At 36.8% G+C, this 27,100-nt stretch overlaps 1 protein-coding gene across 3 annotated transcripts in view; it reads left to right on the top strand.

Moving 5' to 3' along the window:
* Nucleotides 1–27,100, top strand: part of DSCAML1 (DS cell adhesion molecule like 1) — a 177,916-nt gene that overhangs the window by 126,945 nt on the left and 23,871 nt on the right. For 2 of the 3 annotated variants that reach the window (XM_072425491.1, XM_072425490.1), the window contains exons 8-20: nucleotides 4,034–4,306; nucleotides 8,959–9,237; nucleotides 11,460–11,579; nucleotides 11,857–12,033; nucleotides 18,958–19,157; nucleotides 19,249–19,345; nucleotides 19,426–19,554; nucleotides 20,979–21,146; nucleotides 23,454–23,524; nucleotides 24,709–24,949; nucleotides 25,870–26,016; nucleotides 26,299–26,454; nucleotides 26,721–26,860. In XM_072425491.1, coding sequence (XP_072281592.1) covers nucleotides 4,034–4,306; nucleotides 8,959–9,237; nucleotides 11,460–11,579; nucleotides 11,857–12,033; nucleotides 18,958–19,157; nucleotides 19,249–19,345; nucleotides 19,426–19,554; nucleotides 20,979–21,146; nucleotides 23,454–23,524; nucleotides 24,709–24,949; nucleotides 25,870–26,016; nucleotides 26,299–26,454; nucleotides 26,721–26,860 — 2,198 coding nt within the window. Of the gene's footprint in view, nucleotides 1–4,033; nucleotides 4,307–8,958; nucleotides 9,238–11,459; nucleotides 11,580–11,856; nucleotides 12,034–18,957; nucleotides 19,158–19,248; nucleotides 19,346–19,425; nucleotides 19,555–20,978; nucleotides 21,147–23,453; nucleotides 23,525–24,708; nucleotides 24,950–25,869; nucleotides 26,017–26,298; nucleotides 26,455–26,720; nucleotides 26,861–27,100 lie in introns of those variants that run through there. The other variant, XM_072425492.1, reaches the window with a different exon arrangement.

The following is a 27,100-nucleotide window of genomic DNA, read 5'->3' as shown; positions in this document are numbered from 1 at the left end:
CACCAATTAAATAAATAGGGAGCAGGGAATGCACACTCATACAAGGGGCAGGAAGTGCACCAGTCATAAAAAAGGTACGGGGGGGGGGGGCACCACTTATAAATAGGGAGCAGGAAATGCACACCTATACAAGGGGCAGGGAGTGCACCAGTCATAATTGGGGTGCACCATTTAAAAATAATGTGCATGTAGTGTATCGATTTGAAACAAATGCAGGGAGTATACCATAAACAAGCATTGACTCCTAAATGAAAAAGAGGGGATCATAATTCATGATCGAGGGTAATATTGTATTGCCAAACACATAAGATGAGCCAACTCCTACATTGTATATGAAATCAGCATGTGAATACATAGTTACATAATTAGGTTGAAAAAAAAGGCATAAGTCCATCGAGTTCAACCTCTAGGGAAACAAACATATCCCAGATAAAAACCCTATAGACATAGTATAGTTATTTAAACTAAGGCTATCCTATTTATAGCTCTGTCCAAATCACTATATGTTCTGAATTACATTTTATATACAAAAAAAAATAGTTTCTAGCATAAGACTTTTTTCATATGAAAATAGAAAGCTATCAGGCACTGCCTTAAATCAAAGTTCAAATGATAAGTTTTCCTTTTGTTCGACTTGCTATGTTGCTATCATACCTTTGCAGTATTTTGATACGTGTGACAATATTTGTGTAAATTTACTAAAAGTTCCATTTATTCATGTTCACTAAGCCTCTGTCAGTGCCGAGCTAGGCAAAAGCGAAGAAGTGAGTTGGTTTAGAGTACTCGCATTGATCTATAAAACATTTCCAGTCCCATGAGAAATAAACTCTGTTGCGGTTCTGCTTGTCTTTCACTATCATTTCTTAGGTTTACACAGTGATCCTTATTAATGATGCTGTTTGCTATGGCATCAATTAAATATTATAAGATGTGGCTTGTGTGGGAAGAAACATGGAATATTGTTGGCGAACACTTTTGCTGCAGATTTTGCAATGATTTGCAATGATCAGGTTAAACTCCCTATAGATTCCTGCAACCCCTAGGTATAATAATCAGTGGTTCACAAATCTAGTTGTCCGCTCATTCAGAGAAGCTCCCATTTAACAATACATGAAATCCAGAACTCCTACCGCGTAGTGATTATTTCCAGAAATCTTTTTCAGTGCCTGTGTGTTGTGTGGATGTGCAGAAGCTTTGAAATGATGCCAATAAAATTCATTGTTTGATAAATATTCATAACAGTCTCCTAGTTCTAGTTGATGTTTGCCTGCTGAACAAAAAACTGCTTTTTTTGCTGGCCATACACAACATTTCTGTTGGACAGTTAAACAAAATGTACCAAAAAAGTTGAAGGCTGGACAGTCTTATACTGCCCTATTGGGGAGCATTGTGGCATTTGTATGTATTGTTTTCCTTTTTTATAGATTTAAAAGTAAATTAAATATTTTGCAAAATAGTTAGTAAAATAGGGTTTGTGAGTTGGGGTCTGTGAGTTGGTTTTGGCCCTTGGTTTTACACTTTTAATGAGTCATTAGAAATTCAGGGACAAATGTATAATGCCTGCTATTGACCTGGATTTGAGCTGCACACTTAAGTCAGCTTAGGACATTACAGAGCTCAATAGCTGCCTATAAAATACAAGTCAGGGGAGTACAAAACTAATGATCATCATTTTTATACATTCAACTAAGTAGAAGCAATCATTTTTAGTTCCTGAAAGGCTGTTGTGATTTTGAACACAGTTACTAACTAAAGGTATTGCATTTATTTATCTGATTGATTTGTCAGAAAGAAATATTTGCTGCAATGTATTTACCAAGCTTTTACACAGGTAATGTTAAGTTGTTTGTGGCCTATGATATTGCTATTTTATACCAGTTGCTGTGTTCACTTAGCTCACCCTTGTTGAATTTAATGATTATCGAAAAAAGTTTGTGCAGCATTGCCAAAGGCTCTGGAGGTACCAATCACCTGGTTGTAATAAAATGTAAGAAAAGCCAGAGCTTTCATTTTACTTGAGTTTATATGAGTTAGCATGTATGGTTTGGCTAATTTGGGTAAAATCAGGTCTTATTCAAAAATGTTTCATGCAATACTTATTGAAAATAAAGGATTTACAGCTGAATTGCTGTTGTATATGGAGTGATTTAGATAAACACTTTTGATTTAGGAAAGAGACTTCTAGTTGAGTCATAAATATTTTGCCTACTATTCAGAGTGATAACATTTAAAAAAAAATCAAAACACCTAAAATTTTATGATTTGAACAAAACATTTGTAAAAAGCTTACTAGTTTTAACATGCTATTGTTTGGTAAAAGGGTTTACAAACAGCCAGCAGCTCGCCAGGCTCTTCTGCATCTATTAGGGGTTAGCAAACTGCTTACACCTGGAAGCATAACCACTAGTGTTGGTCAAATATCTATTTGACCAACTATTTGATTCGACAGCTATTCGATCGAATAGTGAGATTTTGTTCAGGTGATCGAATGCCAAATTCGAACACCATTGATGTCAATGGTGGGAGAATTCGGGTTATTTTTAGGGACTATTAAGGACTGCAAGAGCAATCAGATTGCACTTACAGCCCTTTACTAGTTGTATGTGTTCTTGGATAGAGTTTCTGTATCCAAGAACACAGGGAGTGCTGTGTTCTTGGATAAAGAAACTAAATCCAGGAACACATACTACAGGGCTGCAGCAGCGATCCTGATTGCTGTTGCTAGCAGTATGTGTTCTTGGATAGAGTCTCTCTATCCAAGAACACAGGGCACTGGATGTGATGAATGGTGAAACTTGTCCTTATTCAACCTCTAGTGCCCGGGGATCACCTGCAGTCACAGCTGTGACCGCAACGTTCCCACGGTCATGTGATGTGGTACTGTCGAATCTCGTTTTTTTGGGGTTGGGTCTACCCGAATTCGAACACAAACACTAATAACCACACCAGGTGCTCTTTTTTCCTGCTGGGAGGGAAGAGAAATATTTAGGTGAAAATATGACTCTTTTCCCTTCTTCCTACATAACCCTGATTGGAATTAGCTATTGGTTGCAGAATTTAGAGCATGCTCGGCCCTGTGTAAGCTCCAGGTTGTGACTTTTTTCCTTGTTCCTGGTAGCTGATTGTAATGGAAGTTAGGAGAAAATGATTATTTAGAGGTGAGTTAAGGGAATTTATTGGACCTGTTGTTTAGCCTATCAAAGGCATAGTGCCATGAGAATAGGAACAGGGCAGATTTTGAACAAGACCCTGGTAATACACTAAAGTAAATTCATGAGCGCTCTAGTAATAGAATGTGGGTAGCGTTTAGTTTGCACTTTTCATTAATTCCAATATACTATTTGGAATTCACTTGTCAGTACACAATGGTTTGAGGGAGATATCTCCTTCATCAGGTAGGTTGATGTAGGTAACCCATCCCCAAATACCATGTGCTGCTACTTTGCAAACTAACAAAAAATGGAACCCTCTTGAAAACTTTAGGTTCTGTTGGTATATCCCTAGGAACAAGATGGTTTACACGCTTTGGGAAATGAATAGTTACTACTTTACTGATCACAGAAACACCAGTTTTTGTTCTCAAAATCCTTTCATCAAATGTGAATTTTAGAGACTGGTTAGTAGACGTAGCCCTTACAGACAAGCCTTAGGCAATATTCGCTCTGCTGTTTGACACATTTATGCATCATGCTTGGTCAAAAGTGAATGTTTGATTCTTAATTTGCGCATTGAATTTTTTTCTGTGTTCTTTAAACAAATCATTCAAGATGTTAAATTTGTACCACATATTTTTTTTACTGTTTTATTTTAGTATGTCATATAAACCATTTATGTCGTTCACGTACTACATTACTTTCCTTGACTTCTCCTTTTAGAATATCTTGTCCTGTCCCTAGACATCTGTCCTTTTTAAATGTTGGGTTGTAACTCTCTTACTTGGGGTGGGATTCAACTTGCTTTATTTTTGCCCCTAACTATAACATGCATTATTGATTTGTGTCCACCTAATGTACATTGTTTGTACCTATCACAGGACCTCCTAGCATACGGCCCATGAAGAATCTAACAGCAGTGGCTGGAAGGGACAGCTTCATTCATTGCCGAGTGATTGGGTATCCATACTACTTCATCAGCTGGTACAAAGACTCTTTGCTGTTGCCTGATAACCATAGACAGGTTGTGTTTGAGAATGGAACCCTGATGCTGAGTGATGTTCAGAAGGGCATGGATGAAGGAGAATATCTCTGCAGTGTCCTAATACAGCCCCAGCTTTCTATCAGCCAGAGTGTCCACATCACAGTTAAAGGTCAGAGGGGACAGGGGTTCATTTTATCGCATATTTACTGACAACATTTAAAGGAACATAAGATATTAATACAGATACCTGTATCTAGAAATACTTGGATTACTTTGATGAAATGGTGCAGGAGCTTCCTGTATCAAGACCAATCACTGATACTCCCTCCTTCTGCAGAGTGATTGGCCGAATTAATTTAAATTGGAACTATACTCTCTGAAGCTTTCCCTGATTGGGTCCTGCCGCCATCTTTGTCCGTTTTTTTTCTGGCTCTGGCTCAAGCATTGGGTGATGTAGCCTGCTGTAAATGAGGGGGAAAAGGAATGCTGATCTCACTGCTCATGCGTCAGATCTACTTTTTTTTCCATCGAATCAAAAAAGTCCGCTCTGGCCATGCCCGAAATCAGGCATGCGCAGAAGGAGCAGCCAGAAGCCACCTGGGATATGTGACATAGGCTCTGCGCTCCCATTTAGTCTTTACCACCACAACAGTGGTAATGTTTTAAAGAAAAAAAGATATTTTTAATCTATCTTTAGTAATCTATCTTTTGTTATCTATCCTTTTAGTAAAATTGTTGCTGATAGGTCCGCTTTAAATGTAGTTTTTCTACTCGTATAGCTTTAAAGGGCAAGAACATGAAATGTAAACATTAATTTATTTCTAGCAAGCAATAAATAAAATTGAAACCCTGTTGCCAGCCAACAGAAATTGCAGGTAAAAGCACAGACAAATCAAGCATTTTGATGGTGTTTCTTTCATTCATTTGTGCATCTGAAACTGATAGAAAGTTTAACTACTTCAGGGCACTCAATTTTCTAGAATTCTTCCTTGCAAACCACAGCCCAATCCTCTTGTGGAAGTATCTATTTTTTCTGTGCTAGCCCAGGAAAATCCACCCCTCACCTCACCTGTGTAATATTTGTTGGTGTTGTACATTACATTTGTTGGTGCTTGGGGAGGAGCGCAATCCACTAAAGAGTCATCTTCAACCACCATATGTAACTGTTTAAAATTCTAGAGCCTGACCACAGGTTATGATGAAGAGGCTCCTCAAACTATTGTTTGATGATCATTTAGAGAAGTTTTCCATGCAATAATACTGTATATACAAACATGGTAAAGTGAGATGGGCTTTGGGGAACAATCACTACTCTAAAACACCATTAAGCAAAACAGAGATGTGTTAAAACTTGTTAAAGAATACAAGTACATGAGACCCACAAATGAAGAGTTTAGGGCAGTAATCATAATAATTTTAGCGTGCCCTTGGAGCCAGCTGCATCCGGAGCTATTGGTTTATAGCACACCTTAATATGCAGGTTCTTCCATAGAGCTGTTGATGGCTTGTTGACCAACATCAGTGCATTATGTTGAGAATAATTGGCAGTGGTGGCCAACTCTTTCCTCAAATAAAGAAAAAAAAACACTAGAAAGGAAGATACCAGGATATAATCATGGGGCTTTAATTGATGCAATGTTTTAGGCAGCCTTTCCCAACCTTTTTAACATAGAGGAACCTTTAAATAACTTTCAAACTTTAGGGAATCCTTCCTATTTTTACTATATCCCCAGCTTACAGTACATTAGCATGGTGGTCAGTGAGAAGATTCTCACTCTTACAGATAGCCAAAATATTCAACTGACCTACTAGGCTTGAATTACTCATGGTTTAAGGCACCCCTAGCAACATCTGGAGGAACCCATGTATTGGGACTGTCATCCTTCTTTTTTCTCACTTACTGGTGACTTACTGACATGGAGTAATTGAATATGAATAACATGTATATCAGATGTCAAGGCAAGTGTGAGAATGGCACAACTGCACCTTCAATATTTTACTATGACAGGTATTCTTCAACAAGGTTGCCCTCCCTGTTATTTCTAGAACACCTACACATCCTGTCTGTCTAGAGCTGTCTATCTGGAAATTAATAAATCTTTTTTATTTTCTTGTTATCTGTTCTTCTTTAATAGAACAGTTGGCTACTGTTTCATTTGCATTTCATTTGCAGTTAAGGAATCAAAAAATACATGTAGCATTTAGTTACAGTCACACTAATACAACTACAATCAAATTATAGAATCCATGCACAATATATGCAATCATATATATTTATATATATATATATATATATATATATATATATATATATATAATAGAATGTGGATAAAACTAAGAAATTCACCTTGATGGAGGGACTAGAAAAAGATAAAAAATTAGATTTATTCTATTAGATTTACGCCAAAAAAATTGATAGGTCTAGTACAAGGTGATTTCTTTGGGGCAGATAAATAGAACACTGCACGTTACCATCGTTTAATGGAATGGAGTCATTTCTGAAGGCCTATGAGGAATTACACTGCTCCTTACAAATCATATGGCTACATATGGTCCCACAGTACACTTATTTTATTTTTCATGGTGTGCCCTCCTTTACTGCCTCGTCCTTATCCCGATCTGTTTCTCTGACAAGCCCCAGCACAGGGACCTACTATGTAAACATAGCGCATTAAGGCCCTGCCCTTTACTCAGATCCCCTGCTTGCTGTGTTTGTTGGCTTTTAAAAAATAATACATCCGTAGTGGTCTCCCAGATCTGCTGAAGACTTAAAAGCTGCTCCAGTGCATCAATTATTCAGAAGCACCCGGGGAGAGATCTTTCCTAATGAATAGAACTGTGTGAGAGGTAGACTGAGATTGTGCACAGCTCCCTGTGTGTATGTCCGCACAGCTTCTCTCGTGCTTATGCTCAGTGGTGTGCATGTTCTGCACTAATATTACAGGAACAAACTTAAAGGCCGCACGTTTTACCACATTTATATCATTACTTAAGCAACAAGTCATGTTACATTTATATTTGTCTGACCAAGGAGAACAGTCCCTACCTAGTTATAAATTTAGCAATATTTCAATTTCAGAGTTGTGTAGAACTTTCATCCTCCCTTCAGTGTATATCCCTTCAATATAATGGTCATTTGCTTCCCATAGGGTGCTATCATGTGAAAAAGTAAATTTGCTTTGTGGAAACTAATGACTTTATTTTGAACAAGGTAAAATATAACATTTATTCAAATAGTGCTTATATATAGAAATGATATATGTGAACAAATGATACACAAAGATGGTACAATTTATTCATTCTCATAATCTAAATGAACAAAAATGCTGATTTGTAACACCTCCTAAAATCCATGAAATTAGAATCTGGTGTCCCAGTTTAGGTGCCAATAATAAGAACCTCCTTAGGGAGTTTGATGATGGAACCTGTCTTATTTAAACCTTAGGTATTTATGGCTGTGGCGTCATCATGCCAAGATCAAAAAAACTATTTTAGGCTTTGAAAAAGAAAGATTCAGAAACCTCTCTACCAACCATTTTTTAAGTATTGCAAATTTTTTTTAATCAAATATTTAACTGTATGGAAAATAATATAGGCAAAATGTAAAATGGCTGCTACTTTGTTCTGGATTGTCTGGCCCAGTATATTAAGTCCAACTAACTCACTATTTGATTCTAAAAGGAGTCGCCAGTAAGCTGAAAACTGCATCTTGGAATATGCAGGTAACATTTGCAGTTGGTGTAAAAATACAAGCATCTGAGTTAGACCTCACATTTGAAAAGTTGCATGAAAAATGTGATCTTCAAACAGAACATTGGAACAAAACTACAGTTTGCCATGAAACAGATATGAGTAAAGACAAGGGCTTTTTTGGAACATTATGATGCCTAATGAATTAAAGATTGATTTTGGTTTGTCCACAGCATCTGAAGATCCATTTGATACAAACCTAGAAATGTTATTGTTTATATTGGTATTGTTGTTTATATTGTAAATGTTAGATTGCTTCTCCGGATCTGGGGATCCTGTAGTAATTTAGTTAGCTATGGATTACACTTCATATTGAAAACAGCTAGATGAGAATGTGAGGCAATATAAATGTTGAAGCAGATACAGAACTTTCAACACGCTATCGAATTCACTAATTCATGGTTCAAAAAGAAGAAATGAGGGTTATGGACTGTCCCAGTCCAAGGCCTGATTTAAATATCACTGAAATGTTGTAGGGAAATTAAAATATTTTTGAAGGACCAACTGTTGATAAATTAATTAAATTTCCTTAAACCTAATATTGATATCCTAATATACCTCCAATATTCAATATGAGTAGGTTCCTATTGGCACCTAATCTGAAACACCTGTTTCTAATTTTAGTGATTTGAAGTAGTGGTAAATGTGGGGTGTACCATGAAGATCTAATGTTTGCCGGCTTCAATGTCCTGAAAAAGTAATTCTATAAAGTGTACTTATTTTTTCATATAACTGTATAGGTAAAAAAGTTCCCATTCTCTCCAATGGTAAGGTGTGTATGAACTTTTATTTACCTACAAAGTCGAATAACAGAGCTTGCTTGTAGCAGAAGGTCTGCTTTACACAAACCATATCACTAATGGGAAAAATCCTTATATTTACTAAATAGTGGAACTTATTTTTTATTCAGATTAGTAAATCAGTACATTAATCTGCACTATATAAAGGTTCAGTTTGAAAACATTACTAGGCACGTGCTTTTATATTTACCTGATTATACTGACAACATACCAACTATATGTAAATAGGAAATATAAGTTTTACAATTTTATCTTTATTTTTATATCTTAGTGCCCCCACTTATACAGCCATTTGAGTTTCCCCCTGCCTCCATTGGACAACTGTTGTATATCCCATGTGTGGTGTCATCTGGAGATATGCCAATCCGCATCACTTGGCGCAAGGATGGACAAGTTATTGTCTCTGGATCTGGTATTACAATTGAGACCAAGGAATTCATGAGCTCCCTGCAGATCTCCAGTGTATCTCTCAAGCACAATGGAAACTACACGTGTATAGCAAGCAATGATGCAGCCACAGTGAGTCGGGAGAGACAGCTAATTGTGCGAGGTAAGTAGAGCCATCCAAATGGATATCCCAATTACAAGTATGCAACATGCTGGCGGGTAACAAGATAAAAGTATTTATTTTCTTGTGTTTGTTGTGTTACATTCTTCAGTCTAAATGGTCAAACCCATATTGGATGTGTTCACTAATAAATTTCCAAGAGTAATTATTTTTACCTAATTTATGCAACACTTGCTCATTCCTCTACTGTAGTTTGCTTAAAATATAATTCACCATACTAGTAACACCACTGATTGATGTGGAAACTCCAAATACATCATAAATACTTTGTATAGCCCCAAAAGAGCAAAATACATGATCATTACCAACATGAGGATCATGGGTGAGGTCATTTGACTTTGTTGATTTAGTGATTCCTGGTTGAAGATGGTGCCTATTAACAGATCTCTTTTTACATTATTAACAGCTGGAAAATATTTTGAGCATCTAGTGAATAAACAACCAAAGTAACATGTGAACATCTAACTATCACACAGCATGTGATTGTACCCTAAATGACTGCTGATGATCCTGATGATCCTAAATGATGCTACAGCATAAAAAGACACTTTGGACAATTGTATGAGTCTAAAACTTGTGACAAAAGTATTGGGAAAACCCAGCATGCTTGTGCCCCTAAACACAAAGCCACCTCCATAGAGACATAGCTTCTGTAGCCTAATGTGGAGGAAATCAAGTGCCCGATAGGGAGCCCAGGCCTCAGTGTTACTGAAAAAAAAGAAAACTTGATGAAATGAAGTGCAAACCAGGCCCCTTTGTCCAACATCAGTACCTGACACCGTAAAGGCCTCTTAAAGTCAAGATGGGAACAAATTCTTGCAGGCACACTCAATTGTTTTTTTTTATTTTGGCTAAAATCAATAAATTAATACAAAAAATTCAATCACACTATACATTCCCTTTAAAGAATAAATAAAGCAAACCTATGGCTTCTCCATACCTCCACCCAATTACCTTTCCATTAATAATGGTTTTGTTATATTTTTCAATTGTTATTATTTAAACCTAAAATGATCATGTGTACTTGTGTGGTGCTTTTCTGTTACTATGCCATAATACTCACAAGGTTGCAAGTTTAGACTGTTTATGTTTCTATAATAATTTGCTAAAGTACTTTTTTTAATTAGTGCCACTGTTACCAGTGTTCACAGATTAAAATATAGCTTTATTAGAAAACCTAATGATCTAATAAATTACAGAATATTTTTTTTTTCATTTCTTAATAAGAAGTATTTTAAATTTCATATGAACAAGAAGAAGCCACTTGTACAAAAAGGAAAAACAAAAAGAGTTTCCTGGCATAAAAAGGGTAAAATACCCTTTTGCCTTGAAACTAGGCTGCTAAAAGGCAGCTTCTAACAGGTTAATGGGCACTGTGGATTTAACGAGTTTTTAATGCTGTCTGTTGATGTAAGCATGAATACGTAATGAGCTTGTGATTCAGTGCTGCATGTTGATGTAATCATGAATATATAATGAGTAGAAACACATACAGATAAATATTCAGTGTTCTCTGTTGCTTTGTATTAACAGTACAGTACAGATCAGGTACAAAATGAGGTGAATAACCGCAAAGCTTATGACAGTAGGGGCATAGCAAGATGCAATGCTTAGTCCACAAAGTTTGGAGAAACTCTGCTTAATGAGAGTAAGGTGCAGTACTCAGCTTTTTGCTTGGAAAAGGGACAGCATCTTGTTTAATGCTTTGGTAATATACGGAAGGTTTATTAGGTGAATACTGAGCCATTCTAGGTCCAGTGCAATGGAGTTTTTCTTGTGCGGGAATGGAGTTCGATTTATCTCGCAGATCAGGACAGGTTTGGGACTAAAACAATGGGAAGAGTGCAGATGTTCGAATGATACCTGCTTAATAAAGAAGAGAACTGCGGGTCTCGGCATAATGCCTGGAAAGTTGCTTATTGAGCACGACTCTGCATAACCTTCTGTCATTTTTGAGACTTACAAATGTGCTTGTGGTTCAGTAATATGCAAATCTAGAAAATTCTGCAGCTGTCTATAATGTTGTTTTAGTAAATATTGCAGTGGTCTAAGATCCTGTGAGGGAAATCAATGCTGTGCTTTCATGACCATTTCAAAGAAAAATGTTCTGCGGTTTGAGCACTCAGCTGTAATGAAATGCATTATAAATACCCTGTTTTTGAGATCCGCGGTAAAATGACTGCTGATCTTTTTCTTTGTCACAGTGCCCCCAAGATTCGTTGTTCAACCTAACAATCAAGATGGAATTTATGGCAAGGCTGGGGTCCTAAATTGTTCTGTTGATGGTTATCCACCACCAAAGGTTGTATGGAAACATGCCAAAGGTGAGTGCCCTGATGTAACAGCTGTGCCCATCTTAAAATTATTTATGTGCTATAACTGAGCCTAGATTCTGAATACAAAATGTTCTGCTGTTCCATGTATCAGGAATGACATCTTCCTGTCGTCTCTCAATCTGTGAAAGAAATGCAGTAATATTCCTCTGTTATGTGGCTTGCAGTTCTTCCTCTGACACAAATCATTAAATTTGAGCTCTAGACATGTGTTGGTGCCCATCTCTTTTTATGCTAATCAAGTGTCTGTTCATTTCTCCCTCCCTAGGTAGTGGAAATCCTCAGCAGTATCATCCTGTACCACTTACAGGTCGAATCCAAATTCTGCCCAACAGCTCACTACTAATACGTCATGTCCTGGAAGAGGACATTGGATACTACCTCTGCCAGGCCAGCAATGGAGTGGGCACTGATATCAGCAAGTCTATGTTCCTCACTGTGAAAAGTAAGCACAATAAAAATATGAACAGAAGATTCTTGTAAGATGCATTTTATTGAACTGATGGTTGTTAAATCGTATTTTTATGTAAAAAATTGCAGAACCCATGTGGTTAACTGACAGTGGCATTCAAAATTATTATTATTACACAGTATTTATTTAGCACCAACATATTATGCAGCATATAGAGTTAGATAAGACAGTAATAGGATGCCCAAATGAAAGAGTATGGGGACAGAGCAGGGACACACTTTGCCTATGTCTGCCCCTTTACCCTGCAAGGACAAAGCACAATTTGTAGTTTGATTCTAAGTCACTTTACAAAAAATACTCAGCCAAATCATACTTTTTTAAAATAGACTGAAAATACTTTTCTTGCTGTCTGTGCCACTGCTCCAATTCTAATAAATGTACCTAAGGAAAACTGACGCTTCCATGAGTGTCAATCTCTTTGGTACCCTGCAATGCCCACAGGTCCCTTCTGCTGACCTCTACATCATTACTGTTTGTTGTAATGCATCAAGGCCACCAGTGGACCCAGTGAGAAATAAAGAGTAACTGGGCACCCAGGTGATTGACAGCCCAGAATTGTCAGTTTTCCAGCAAACTAAACATGATGATTTCTCAGGACCAGAAAAGAGTTACAAATATGAGCTTTTACACTGTTTTTTACAGGCATGAGTTGGCAATGAAGTTTTATAATGACTTTTTCCATCTAGAATAAAGTTATGATCGCTGCAAGCATGCACATATACATTATAAAAATATTACATCAATAAATACATACATTGGTCACTAGTATGATATAAGCAATGGTAATGCTTTACATTTTTTCTGAAATGATCAATCTTCACTCCTGCAGGCATCAATGTATATGTAATATAAACAACATAATACACAAACCACAAGCCACTAAAACTACCAAGGATATCTTTAAAGTAAACGAAAAAGCATTAATATTGATATAAATTTATAGTTAGCATTCCAATATCAGCCATGCAAGTAAAGACATATCAAAAAGGCAAACATGTTTTTCACATTTTCACATTTTTCACATTTTCAACGAGAGTTGGATGGTTGTATGTGAAGGAATCGGGGCTAATGGTTAAAGGTTGATGTTCAGAGAAAAAAGAAATGGGGGCTGATGTTCAAGAAATGGAGAGGCATGGAAACTAGTAATCAAGAGATACAAGGAATGGAGGTTGATGGCCAGAGGATGGGGGCATGGAAGCTAATAGTCAAGATACGGGTGGCATAAAAATGAATGATGTTGAGAAAGGCCATGGGGATTGATGGTAAGGAGTGTGCGGGAATGGGAGCCATTAGCAGGGTAAAAACTGGTATAGGGACTTGGGAGCTGATGGTCAGGGATGGGGTAATGTAGGCTGATAATCAAGGTATATAATAGGTGATGGGGGGCATGGGACCTGATGGTCTTAGCAGATGAAGGACTGTAGGGACATCTGATAAGAAGATAAGGAGAAAAGGTAAATGAAAGATGGAAACAGTAATTTAAATGGATCTTGGAGAAGGTGAAGCATTTGCTCTATAGGGAACCTAATATGAGCTATTGTAAAGAGGAAGTATTGGTTATGCATCCATGCTTTATGTATTGAGTTACAGCCAAATAAATAATTGCTTGACACACCCAAGTAAATCCAAGGCAGTAGACCCCTATAAGGTATAGCCATGTTCCATCTAAAGAGACAAAATGTTATCCTGACCCTAAAATAGCAATAACATCCATCTCTGGATCAGTGTTCCGCTATGTTACCTTGGTATGGTCAGTAACCATTTATATTTTTTCAATGGGCAGAGCACTTAACCTTATTTAAAGATAATCTACTATATTTGGCTGAACCAGCTCATGTAAATACCTACTCAACATTTTCACCATTTTTCAATCAGTTGGAGGTTAAAAGTCTATTTTTCCAACCGCAAGAGGCATCTTCATGCAATTTTGCAAAGACCGTAAAGTAAACAAATTTCCCTTTTCACATTTTCCATTTTTATATTTATAAAAGGTCATCATATTTTTATGCACTTTTTTATGTACATGCCTTTCTCTGGACTGTATCTAGGAAATTCTTTTCATAGACTGAAAATTGAACAAGACTATGCTCCTCATACTTTTTATGCAAATTCTCTCTTTTATAAGTCTGTGCTTTATTAGACACAAGAAAGCACAGTATCTTAGTTTGTGAAGCAAAATACTTATGGTGGATATTGTTTTTTTCCATATTATATTTTATCCTAGGTTGTATGTTTCTGGCATATATTAGGATGCCAAATGTTTAACATTTTATCATGTTTTTTAAAGCTTAGACCAAATTTAGCAGCGCTGGTAATATTAGACAGTGACCCTGAGAACTAGGAACACTCTAGATGCTGTCCTACTTTTCTGGGCCTGATTTATTAAAGCTCTCCAAGACTGGAGATGATACATTTTCATCAGTGAAACTGGGTGATCCAGCAAACCTGGACTGCATCTGGTCCAGGATTGAAAACTTGCTATCAAATAGCTAATGACTAAATCTATTCCAGGTTTGCTGGATCACCCAACTTCACAGATGAAATTGTATCCTTTCCAGCCTTGGAGAGCTTTAATAAATCAGTTTAACCAACATTTTTACATTAGGTTGTGCTGTGGTTGCATAGGTGTTAACTTTACATTTATCCACACTCACACAAAATTACCAAATCAGCTAACTTGTCTAGGTCAGCTCCTAAGCACAGGACATCATTACCAGATTTTTTTCCCACTACAATGCTTTGTGTCCTTTCCAAACATAAATGAATATGGAGCCAAATGGCCAAACTAAATCTGCAGAGGGCTGCAATTGCTTATGTGCAGATAAACATTCTATAACCCTTTTAAGGATGATCAAGCCCAGTATAACAATGTGAACTTTTAAATATCCAATAATTGATTTAAATATAGGATTGTTGCAATATGCAAAAAAAAAATATTTGTATAATGATACAAAAATAATTTTTAATCATAATTTAATGGACATTGGGGTTGATTTTAGGCTGTTCACTTTGCAAAAATTTTGTAAATTTTCCCCTTGCAAACAATAATCAGATGAAAGGAAATCCAAACCAAAAAAATGAGAAGATCAAGATTTTTGTTTGCACATAATTGGATAGTTGAAGTCAGTGCAGCTCCACTTCATTCACTAAGCTAAGTGAAATATCCCCTACAAATAAATCATTCACTTTGCTAAGTGAACAGCATATAATATCTTTCTTTTATTGTCTTAAAGTTAGCATATTATTTATTTCCATATTTATTTCCATATTTTATCTTAGACATCAATATGTGCATGGGGCATTTGCAAAGTTCCATTATATGAGTGCAGTGTCCTGACCTTTTGAATCCAATGAATCTCTAAGAAGAAAATACACAAAAGCTGGTACTTACTGACTTTTGTGTCCATGTTTCAGGTCAAATGTATTAGCCCAGCTCAAATAGACAATTTGTAGAACCATATATCTCTCCATCATTTAACTAACATGATAAGAATAAAACACTAAAATGGTGTAGATTTGTTAAACAACTTTTGTCCTTTAAAAATCAATACTAATGATATATATGATCTTATTTATCATTCAACCTTCCTGTATATTACATCTTATAGAGCAAACTGTAAAGTTTGGTTATGTTTATGTTCTAGAACTTGAATTGATAAAAATACTTTTTTTAGTTGTTGAATATGTGTATACATTTGATTTACACAAAACCTTTATCACAAGTGTATAGATGACTCTGTGCTTCCATTAACTAAAAGTACATCATATACATATATCAGTAAAATGTGTTCATTTCTTCAAGTTCCTTAGTAATACCATGGAGTGTGCTTCAGTGTTCTGGGACTTGAATGTATGAGGTTTTAGAAGATGCATAGGATGACAGTATGTGACATCCATGCAGAATGGCAATATACGTAAGTACTGTACAAGTGCTTGCCAGGTCCCTCCAATAGTCATACACCTGAGCACATAGGAACACTCTGGCCTTGTAGCACTGGAGTCCTAGGTTTTAGCCAGAACATTATTTAAATAAGAATACTGTTAGGGTATTTAGCTTCCCCCTAAATTGGCCTTTTATTTAATGACATATGACTATGACAGGGACATTGATTGTGAGCACCTCTCAAAGGAGGAACATGGATTCTATAAAGCATTGCAGAAGATGTTAGCACTATATAAAAGCATAAATAAATAATGAAAACTGACTAATAAATAAAACACAAATTTCAGATAGCAGGGCACTACTTCTATTTAAAGCAGAATGTTACCTAAACCAGCAGTCCCCAACTGATAGCTCTGTCCCCCCTAAGGACAAAACTCACCCACTCTCCCATCACATGCTCAGACCTGCTTGGTAAACATCCTGGGGGACAGTAATGTAGGGCTTTGGACACAACTTTTGTCTCCCCACGAAATTTAGCAAGCAGGTCTGAGCCTGCGATAGGAGAGTGGGGGGGATTCTGGCATCATGACGTCACTCTGGGTGAAGTTTCCCCTGCTTTGAGTGACACACGGTTCCCCACACATGCACGGTCCTAGTTCAGTGGAGTTAGTAGTCCGTGAGGTCGGAAATGTTGGCGACCACTGGTTTAAACTGCAGATAATTAACTAGGTGTGTACCTTGCGTGTGCTACACATACCCAAAAAACCTAATGGCAGTACACCATGTGTGTATACATCTGGCCTGCTGGTACACCGAATGCATTTGTTGGCAATTCCTGAATGTCAAAATGACAGCCGGTATTTGCTGTCTAAATACAGCAGGTAAAGCAGCAGATGGTGTCAGTAACAAACCTTTTACTACAGTGATTGATGAGTGTTCAGAGAGCATTGTTATTTTTTTCTTTACCCTGTTTCATTCATCTGCAGAGATACATTTCAATCCACATATTATATAAATGAAAACAATCTATCAAGTAAAATGAAAAAAGAATAGTATACATTTTTTACTGATTTAATTTGTTGTTAACCCTTAGTTTACCTTAATCAGCACCAATTAACTCACTCTTTGCCTTCTTCTTCTTCTTCCCATAATTATTTTCTTACTGACTTACTCTCCTTTTGTTCTCTAATATTCTAACAATTTATATAACAGCTTTTTGTTTACGTTATATACGCAATGTATACTTTTTACCATTTAGGTTTGTCTATATATATAATAATAAAAAAAATGTTTTTTGTACTTATCAAACAGATATAATAAAATGCTTTTGATGATAAATGTACAGATTAAAAGGAAGCAATGTAAATTGAGGTATTATAAATACTTTTACCATAGACACAAAAATGTTCTGTACTCACTTTAATTGAAATGTCCTTATCATACTAATTTCTGTCTGTTCAAACAATTGCTGCTTCTTTTTTCTCCATTTTGTAAAATGTGATTACTACATTTATAGCACCATATATTTATATGTTTTTGTACACTTTGGAGAGGCAAGATTTGAGTGGTTAGGGGCATTGAAATGGGCATAAACACACCTGTTAACTAAACCAAATATATCGCCAGTCACTCCTTTTCTGTTTCAAATTACCTGACACCATGGCATTATTATCCTAGGGATCTGATGTCAGCAGACTTTAATCAAAAATGAATAAGAAAAAAACAAATGAAGACCAAAACCCATTGAGGACCTTTTTACAATTTCCAAAACGCATGGTTTAAAAATATTATTCGGCGTTTTGATATTTAAATTCATGGTCACAAATAACCCCTGAAATAGCCCATAGGGTAAAACGCGTTGGGGTAACAAGACATCATTACTTCTCTTCTCCTTTTTTTTCATTTTAGAACTGAAATGGATCTAAGCCTCTGCTAGGTATTTTTAGTCTGAGCACGCATAGTAAAAAGCCCTCTGTCCCATAAGACACCAATGGCCTGGGCAACCTACAAATTGTTATTATACTTTGCTTGAGTAAAAATTTTTACATTTAGTTCTAACAATACAGTTGATATTCCAAAAACCCCTTTCTCTCTTTTTCCCATTTTTTGGGGTTGGCCACACCTATAATCCTCAGGGAGCTACCTTTCTACCTATATTATCAATTAATAATAGGACTTTACTGACATTGGCGCTCACAGTTCGGTGAGCAGGAGGTCATGTGATCTGCTAGTTTCAAGTCATGTGATGCAGAACCTGTTAGGAAGTTCATATGTTGATGATAGCAAAGTCAATAAAGATCGTCTCTATGAAAATAGGGCTCTTACTGTCCATAAAAATAAGTTTATGCTTTTTAGAGCATCTTCTTTAAACAGAAGCAAGTGCAAGTCTAAACTGTATATTATTTTATCTTTTTGTACTGGATATATTCTACGCTCACTTTCGCTGTATGTTTGTGTTGTGTTCTTTATTTCTCTTCTCTCTCCATCCATTCCTTCATCCTTTTTTTGTGCTTCCCCTCCCCCCCTCCCCCACCCTTCCCTTTCAATCCTTCACCCCCTCTTTTTTCAGCTGTACTACAAATTGAAATGATGTGGAGCGTGTCTCACTGCCACTTTGCTTGAGACGGCTTTACAAGCGCAGCGAAAGCTGCCTGCGGCCTCCGTCTGCTTCTGCAGTGCGACCTGAGTCTCCAATATTATTAAAGGGAGGGGGTAGTGCCCCCAGGTGGAGAGAGCCCAGAATGCTTACATTACAAGCCTATGCACATCTGATGTACAGAGCAATTAATGATTTTACTGTGCAGAATAGTATGCATAGAAATTCAGATGAGGCAGAGTCTCTTTATTGTCAGGAGCATGTAGAATTAGACAGGATTCTTTGCAGAACATTGTGGGCTTTGCTGTGTATTGTTTGTGATTTTGGCAGGTTGTGTACAGAATATAAAATATTCAGAAATCCGTCTGTTTCTGTTTTTAATTCTGCATATTCATTCTGTCTTTTTTTCTATCTCCAGTTCCTGCAACTATCACCTCACACCCCAACACAACCATTGCAATCAAAGGTCAAACCAAAGGCCTGAACTGTACCGCACGGGGAGAGCGTCCCATCATAATCCGCTGGGAAAAGGGAGACACAGTAATAGATCCAGACAGAAATCTACGCTACGTGATTGCCACAAAAGACAGCGGAGATGAGGTTATCTCAACCCTGACGGTGAGAATCATGGTGTAGGGGAAAGCTAGGGCAAATTATGGAAATGCGCCATAGAGGAGAATCCTTTTGTAACTCTGTTTGTTTTCTTTAGCTCAAGCCAGCTGAGCGCGGAGACTCTGTGTTCTTTTCCTGCCATGCTATTAATTCTTATGGAGAAGACAGGGGTCTCATCCAACTCACTGTGCAAGGTAAGGACAGGGGGAGACAATTAGCTATTCATATGCAATTGCACCAACTTGACTAATATTTGGTATTTTCATCCTGGTAGAGCCCCCAGACCCACCTGAACTGGAAGTCAGAGAAGTGAAAGCTCGCAGTATGAATCTGAGATGGACGCAAAGATTTGATGGAAACAGCATTATAACTGCTTTTGACATTGAGTACAAAAATAAGTCAGGTAGAGGATGTATGTTTTAATCATTCTACAATCACAACAGGACAAATAAAATGTCTAAACCCAGATTCTGATTCCACAACTAGCCTATCCCAATGTGGAATTATTCTATGTTATTTAGGTGACCAGTTGTGATCTATGTATGGGTACACTCATCATAACTTGTGTCTTCATATAACGTGTCTAACAAAATATTGTGTCAATAAAACAAACTCGAGATAAATTTTTTTTTAAACATACCTGCATACATAATACATTGGACCCCCGGTTATCCGAAACTCAACCGGAAAACTTAGATAACCAGCACACGACAGCTCTGCTTTCTTGATTGATCAAGACATACAACAGTTCCGCTGGGAGAGCGGAGCAGTCAGGAGAGCAGTTTCCCTTTTTTCAGGGTTTCCCTTTTCTCAGGGTTTCCCTTTTCTCGGGGTTTCCCTTTTCTCAGCCATTCAGCACTAGAGGTTAATGGGGACAAGTCTGCCCATTCATGTCTAGTGCTGAATGGCTGAAAACCTCAGTTTCAGAGTTACCTCAGTTAACCAGAAACTACGCTTTCCGGAATAAACCATTCACTGTGGGTACCAGATAACCAAGGTTCTACCGTACATACAAACTCTGACACATAAGGGGAAGATAAACTTGCCCAATCAAGCTTACAAAGGTGGAGGATCACCATATACAAAATATAGGGAAAATCGATTTGCCCAAATGTGTGATGGTCACGAGAGAGAAACATGAAAAGTCGTTGGCTTCTTAGGTTTATGGTATAACATATGTAGTCCCCCAACACCTTGCTGCAGATTCACTTGATCCTATTTTTTTTTCTCTGCTTTGCACACTTACCCATTTTAGCAAAGTGTTTCACCATTTCGGACCACAAAAGTTTGGTTGTACTGAATTGAAAAAAAACACCAACCTCACTCTAATACATGGTCCAATGATTCGTTTTGGGGGTTCCATTGTCCACCTTATTTAATATTTAGTGAGAAGTGTCTCCAGGCACCATTTCTGATCACAACCTTTTTCTCCTTTATCCTTTATTCTCTTTCTATCCCGACCTCCTCCCTGGTCAGGTTGATGGCCTCCATACCCATATTATCCATATTCCTGTCCAGTTTACATTTTTTAAAGACTGTTTTTCTTTTTTGCCACATCAGCTAATCTGTATACGGCTTCTTCTCATAGCAAGCATGTTTTTTTCCCCTTCAGTTTTATGCTTGCTCTTTGCTCACATTGTTTCTTTCCAGTTAATGAGCACATATTCTGTAGGTCCCTTAACTAATATAAAATGGATAGTTGTATTGCTATGAGGCTTTTTAAATGTCATTACATTTTAGATTTGTGTCCTGTTTTCTGAGCCATTGTATTGCTTGCTTTGTTCTCTTTGAAATGTTTGAGTTTTAGCATACTTTCCTTTGATCTAGATACGTGGGAATTTAAACAATCCACCCGTAACATTTCACCAAGCATCAACCAGGCCAATATTGTTGATCTCCACCCAGCATCAGTTTACAGCATCCGAATGTATTCCTTCAACAAGATTGGTCGCAGTGAACCCAGCAAAGAACTCACTATAAGTACAGAGGAAGCAGGTAAGTGTTTAGTAAAAAAAAAAAAAAAAATACTATATCATGCACTAAATTCAATAGGCAAGCGTAGTAGTGGGGTCTTGTGCTTTTCTTTCTCTCCTATGCTTGCCCAAAAGGATGCTGTTTCTGATCTCTCATGTTACAATAAAGCACAAGTAGCACTAAACATACCTGACAGCTAACAATTCTGATTACGAAGTCCCAAATCAGGAAGATTCCCACTGGTATATTATACTGTAGAAGGAAGTAAATAATTTAGCATGAAGTTGAAATCCGCTGGTATTAAAGACTTTTGATTTTAAATCAATTCAAGAAATTAAAAACTGAGACCATGTTAAACATTTAAATAGCAGCATTTGTCATGTTCAGCTCACGGAAATAGGAAGTACCCAATGGATGAATATATATTCCTTTTAATTAGCTATCTGTATTGTCACTATATACAGAAAAATATCTGGGTTTATATATTTATGTGTTTAATTTTTAGTAAAATATTGTCTACTGATGCTCTGGGATGTGAAATATTGGAAGAGAGTCTTCAAGTTAGAGCACAGATCAAAGCCTATGAAGACATTGAGGCTGATTTACTATTAACTAAATCTGAAACTAAAAGTTCTCCAATACTGAGAAGTTAGACCATCGTAAGAGAACATATGTGATCCAGCAAACCTAGAATGGATTTCTTAAAAATCTTTACTTTCAGCTTGCAAAAATTTTCAATCCTGGACCAGGTCAAAGCAGATAATAATATGAATGAGGGTTTCATTTTTTTCCACTTAATAGAAGACAATTTGTAAAAACTAGTGATCCAGTAAATAGCTTTGCAGGATCACTTATATTCTCCCACAAGGGCCTATAGTCTATACTCCTAAATAACGTTAGTAAATCGGGCCCATTACATGTGGTAACAGCAAGGGTTTAGCATGGGGACAATGAAAGTGATTCAACTGGTACTTCCAGATATTTTTAGTTCCTGCTCTTCAGCCTTATTAGTTAATTTTGTGTATCAATACATGTGGTATTTTTGGTTTAAAACAATTCTGTCTTTGTATTGTCATTTTAACTGTTTTTACTTTTGCTATTATCCTACATAGAACTCAGGACAGATTGCAGGAAGAAAACCTTGCCTTAGCTCCGAGCTGGAGTATTGGCTTTAAAGGGCTCTTAGGGGTGCATTCCCAATGCTGTCTGTCTTGGTGGAGGGGTGGGGGGTAAAGTTTTTACCTGTACACATATGGTAGATTTTCACCAGATTTTGTTCCCAGCTTGCCTATCATACACCTATATCTAGCTGCTGTGCATCTTCCAATGCTCCATAAGCTTTTCTTCTGCACTTTGCTGGCAGCTAGTAATTAGGCTGTTGGTGGACATAATTAGGCTACTGGCCATCTAAAATAATGCATTCCAGTAGTTTTCACTTTCTGGTGCAGTACTGTTGCAAACCCACATAAAACAAGTCCAAAAGTATGAAAAAAGGAACTCACTGTGGTCACAAATATGTTGATAGCAAAAGCAAAAGGCCAGGGAAAAGAAACACTATTGCCCCAGTGCTGACAATATGCTGCCAATCTGCATAGAAGAACTGATAGTCTTCAGCACCACTGATCCTGAAATATACTTTAGTGCAAAATATGTAAATCTATATAAATAAATAATAGGGACAATTAAATCAGTAAGATTGTACATTTATCATTTTTATTTTACCTTAATATGTAGAATTTTCTGATCTAAGAAGAAATACACAGTTTAGAATCCAAACAATAGCTATTTTATGAGTTGTATTATATGAAGATTAGGTTGCAAATTTGCTGATTCAGCAAGTTTTCGGGTTAATTTTTTGATTACTAACACAAAGATTTATATTTTGATTGATCCACAAAGTGTCCATAATATGATGGTAATCGTAAACCATCCTATTCAGGAAAATGCCAAATCTTGAAATGCTAAAAATGTGAATTTCTGTGAAATAGTTAAAATCTGCAGTGACCAGTCCAGTTTGATACTACATTCCCACTTGGTTGAATTATCAGTGTTGATATGGGGCTGATTCTCTGGGGTTGGATGGCCTTTCTTATCTGCCCAGCTTATTTATATATTTCTAATAATAAAGAGAATCTGTCATTCATATTATTTTCTTGGGTAGTTCAATAAATGATGTAATTGTTTAAGATAGCATCCATTTTATCATATTGTTGCAGACATTTTAGTAGGAGTATGTCCCTATAGATATTCATGTCACAACACATAGAGACACACATAAAAAACTGCTTTGCCTATATGTACATTTACAATGGTATTTTTATTTTTTAGCTCCTGATGGACCACCCATGGATGTCACACTGCAGCCACTAACATCACAGAGTATCCAAGTAACTTGGAAGGTAAGAATCATTTCACTGTATCCAACAACCAACTGTATGTTCAAAATAAAAATTAATATGTAGAGATACAATAAAGATGTAGAGATACCGAGCCTGATGTATTAAAGCTCTCCAAAACTGGAGAAGATGGACTATCATGGGAGAACCTTTAAACTTGGAATGGATCTGGTTGAGGATTCAAAATATTGGCCAACTAATAACGATTTTCAGGAAATCCATTCCAGGTGTGCTGGATCACCAGGTTCTCCCAGAGAGCCTTATAGTCTTAAAGAGACTTATTAGGTCCAACCCATTATGTAAGATATCTCATTGCTTTTCTTTTGTTTAACTAGGATGGAATGTTAGTTATGGAATATTTGCCAAAACTTAAACATACAAAATGTTATTGTATTTCATTTTTCTACATTTATAAAGCAAAAACATGTTCTGAAACCATTCAAACTGTTTTTATCTACTTCTAGCAATAGTTGCTCCTTTTAGTGCTATGTACCCACCACATACTTGAACACACAAAAAACTTTGTGTAGGTTAAGTTTAGAATCTACAAATATACATTTATATCATAAGAAAAAACAAAGAAATCAATGAAGTTGCACATAAACATGGAAAATGTATATGCAGACAGAAGAAGACTGGGCTACATGGTCAGCTCACAGACAACAATGGCTAAAAAAAGAGTAAAATGCACATTGTGCCATGGTGGTACATGGGTTGGTAAGGCTAGTGTACTTTAAGAAAATGGTTTAGTATGAAATCGCTTAATAAATAAACCATTATCAGCTTGGTCATATGACATCTTAGAGCTACAAAGGAAAATGGTTCTAATAGACTTGCCTTTGTAATAGTAGGTCTGAATGGGAAGGAGATAGCTATAGAATGCCCATCATGTGCCACTTATTACAGGCCTCACTCTGATCATCATGGTAAAGCATTTCCACTCAGGGCCATTGACCTAACATATTTTATAAGTAATGGTCTGGGGGGCAAAAACCTTCTTTCCTCCTAGCCCTGTCCTTCCCTGTGTGCATATAGTTTCCTTTTTTATTGGAACTTATGATACCTTAGCTGCAGTGCTACAAACCCTAAGAAAATAGATTATTGTTTGTCATTGACACTCTAATCTATTTCACTGTATGGGATCACATTTTTAAATATGTCTCATATAGTCGTACATTTACCTGTAGGCCCCAAGGAAAGAATTGCAGAATGGAGTGATCCGTGGATACCAGATTGGATATCGGGAAAATGGACCAGGCAGTAATGGACAGTACAGTATTGTAGAGATGAAAGCAACTGGCGATGGGGAGGTGTACACATTGGACAACATGAAGAAGTTTGCCCAGTATGGTGTAGTTGTGCAAGCATTTAATAGAGCAGGAACTGGACCTTCCTCCACTGAGATTAATGCCACCACACTAGAAGATGGTAAGTGCAATACTACTGTATTTCATGCTTCATTTCTTTTTCTATCATTTGTCATTTGTCATTTGTCATGTAAACTTTAAATTTGCTTTTCTTCATGTCTGTAGCACCAAATAGAAAACACAAAAATAGAAACATATTTCCCATGAATAAAACTGTTAGTTAAACCTCACTATTTTAGCCCTACACTTGAAGTTTAAAATGTATTTAACATTTATTTTTCTTTACTTTTTATACTTTCTTTATAAGTTTGCATTTTCACCCTGTGTGCCAGGGAACCTTTTCCCTGGTACTGATAGGCTGGTTCTATTCATATTTGATATATGTACAGATACTGGTGGATTGGTTGAATGATCCACTGGTCCTTTACAGGATATACAAAGGGCTCAATTTATAAACTGGGGAGTCAGACATTCCCTGGTAGGGAATATTCCAGGTCCATGTGTTCCAATGGCAGTAATTGATTCCCACAAAGGAATGTTTGAGGGAATGCCAGATTACCTGTTTTGTAAACAAAGTTCAATGTTACTCCTTGTATTTGCAGCATCTAGAGACTCAGTCCACACAAATAACAAGAAGTAAAATGAAGTACCCTTGCAGCAGCTGTTGCAGTTGGATGAAGCTGGGAATTTAGGTGCAGAGATCTATAAAATCCAGCAAGATATAGTACACCCACTTTTAATTAAAGCCTGTTTTAAACATAATAATATCATACATGCAGATGTACCTGTACTAAACAGATGCAAAGATGTATATTTTACAGTTCCTGGAAGATTTAGGAATACAGTAGGTAAATCAACTCAGCAGAATCTAGACAAACTGGAATACCAATTTTGTTTGGACTTTATTTATTGTACTGTATTACGTTATTACTATGCTCAATAGTAAATGCACTCTTCTATTTCATTTGTTTTCCCACACAGTGCCTAGCCAGCCCCCAGAAAATGTTCGAGCTTTGTCCATTACCTCTGATGTGGCTGTCATATCCTGGTCTGAGCCTCCTCGCAGCTCTCTTAATGGGGTTCTTAAAGGTTACCGTGTCATCTACTGGTCACTGTATCCAGATGGAGGTAAGTTTCTACTTTGTTAGGGGTGAACAGATGAAAGGAATGAGTGTTGGTCTTGCCTTGCATTCCTATCTGAAATAAACTCAAGTATCAGCGTAACAATATGATATACCAGATTCAGATGTAATCCATTGTGCAATGGGGTGAATGGCAGGTGTAATGGTAATGGGGTGGAATCTCTGAGGATGCAGCATATAGGTAGGAGCTATGATTTACAGAATTAGTTATATAATTAGTTATGCACATCTCATTTTCAACTCTGTGGGTTTTTTTTTCTGTATGCAGAATGGGGAGAAATGCAGAATATAACCACACCACGTGAACGCGTGGAGCTAAAGTCACTTGAGAAATTTACTAATTATAGCGTGCAAGTTCTGGCATATACGCAAGCAGGAGACGGAGTCCGCAGCAGTGTTCTGTATCTGCAAACCAAGGAAGACAGTAAGTCATTTGGCTTTATATAACCTTGTTATTGTTCTGGTCAAAGTAGAGTTTATCTCACTGCAATTACCTTCACTTGTAGGAGGTGATAAGTGGGAGAGACTGTGAGTTATCAAATCCACTTTTCATCATCTCCTTTCTTGTATATTAAAAGCATTGGAGGGCAGTGGGTGGAGGACATTTGTGTAATGTGAATTTCCATGAATATGGTGGCTCTGGCTGTGTATACTGAATCTCTACTAACTGTTACTTCTTGTTCATCTCAGTTCCAGGTCCCCCTGCTGGGATTAAAGCAGTGCCATCTTCATCTAGCAGTGTTGTTGTATCTTGGCTACCTCCTACCAAACCAAATGGTATTATCCGAAAATATACAATATTCTGTTCAGTCCCTGGATCTGGTCAGCCTGTAAGTTTTTTTTTTCTTTTTCTAATGAAGTATTACAGTTATAGGTTAATATAGGGAAAATAATATTATGTGTTCACATCATGGTAGAGCAAAGTATAACTTTTATGATGGTGGAAAGTTTTTATTGTTTACTCACTTTTAGGGAGATTTTACCTCCTTTTCTGTTGACTTGGTACTTCTACATCTGCTGTCTTCCTTTAATTTCATTTAACTGACACCAAAACTGAGCGAACAGTGAAC

Source organism: Pyxicephalus adspersus, chromosome 11 (genome assembly GCF_032062135.1).
Source record: "Pyxicephalus adspersus chromosome 11, UCB_Pads_2.0, whole genome shotgun sequence".
Lineage (NCBI taxonomy): Eukaryota > Metazoa > Chordata > Amphibia > Anura > Pyxicephalidae > Pyxicephalus > Pyxicephalus adspersus.
Note: the sequence above shows the minus strand (reverse complement) of the source record. Positions and strands in the feature narration are given on the sequence as shown.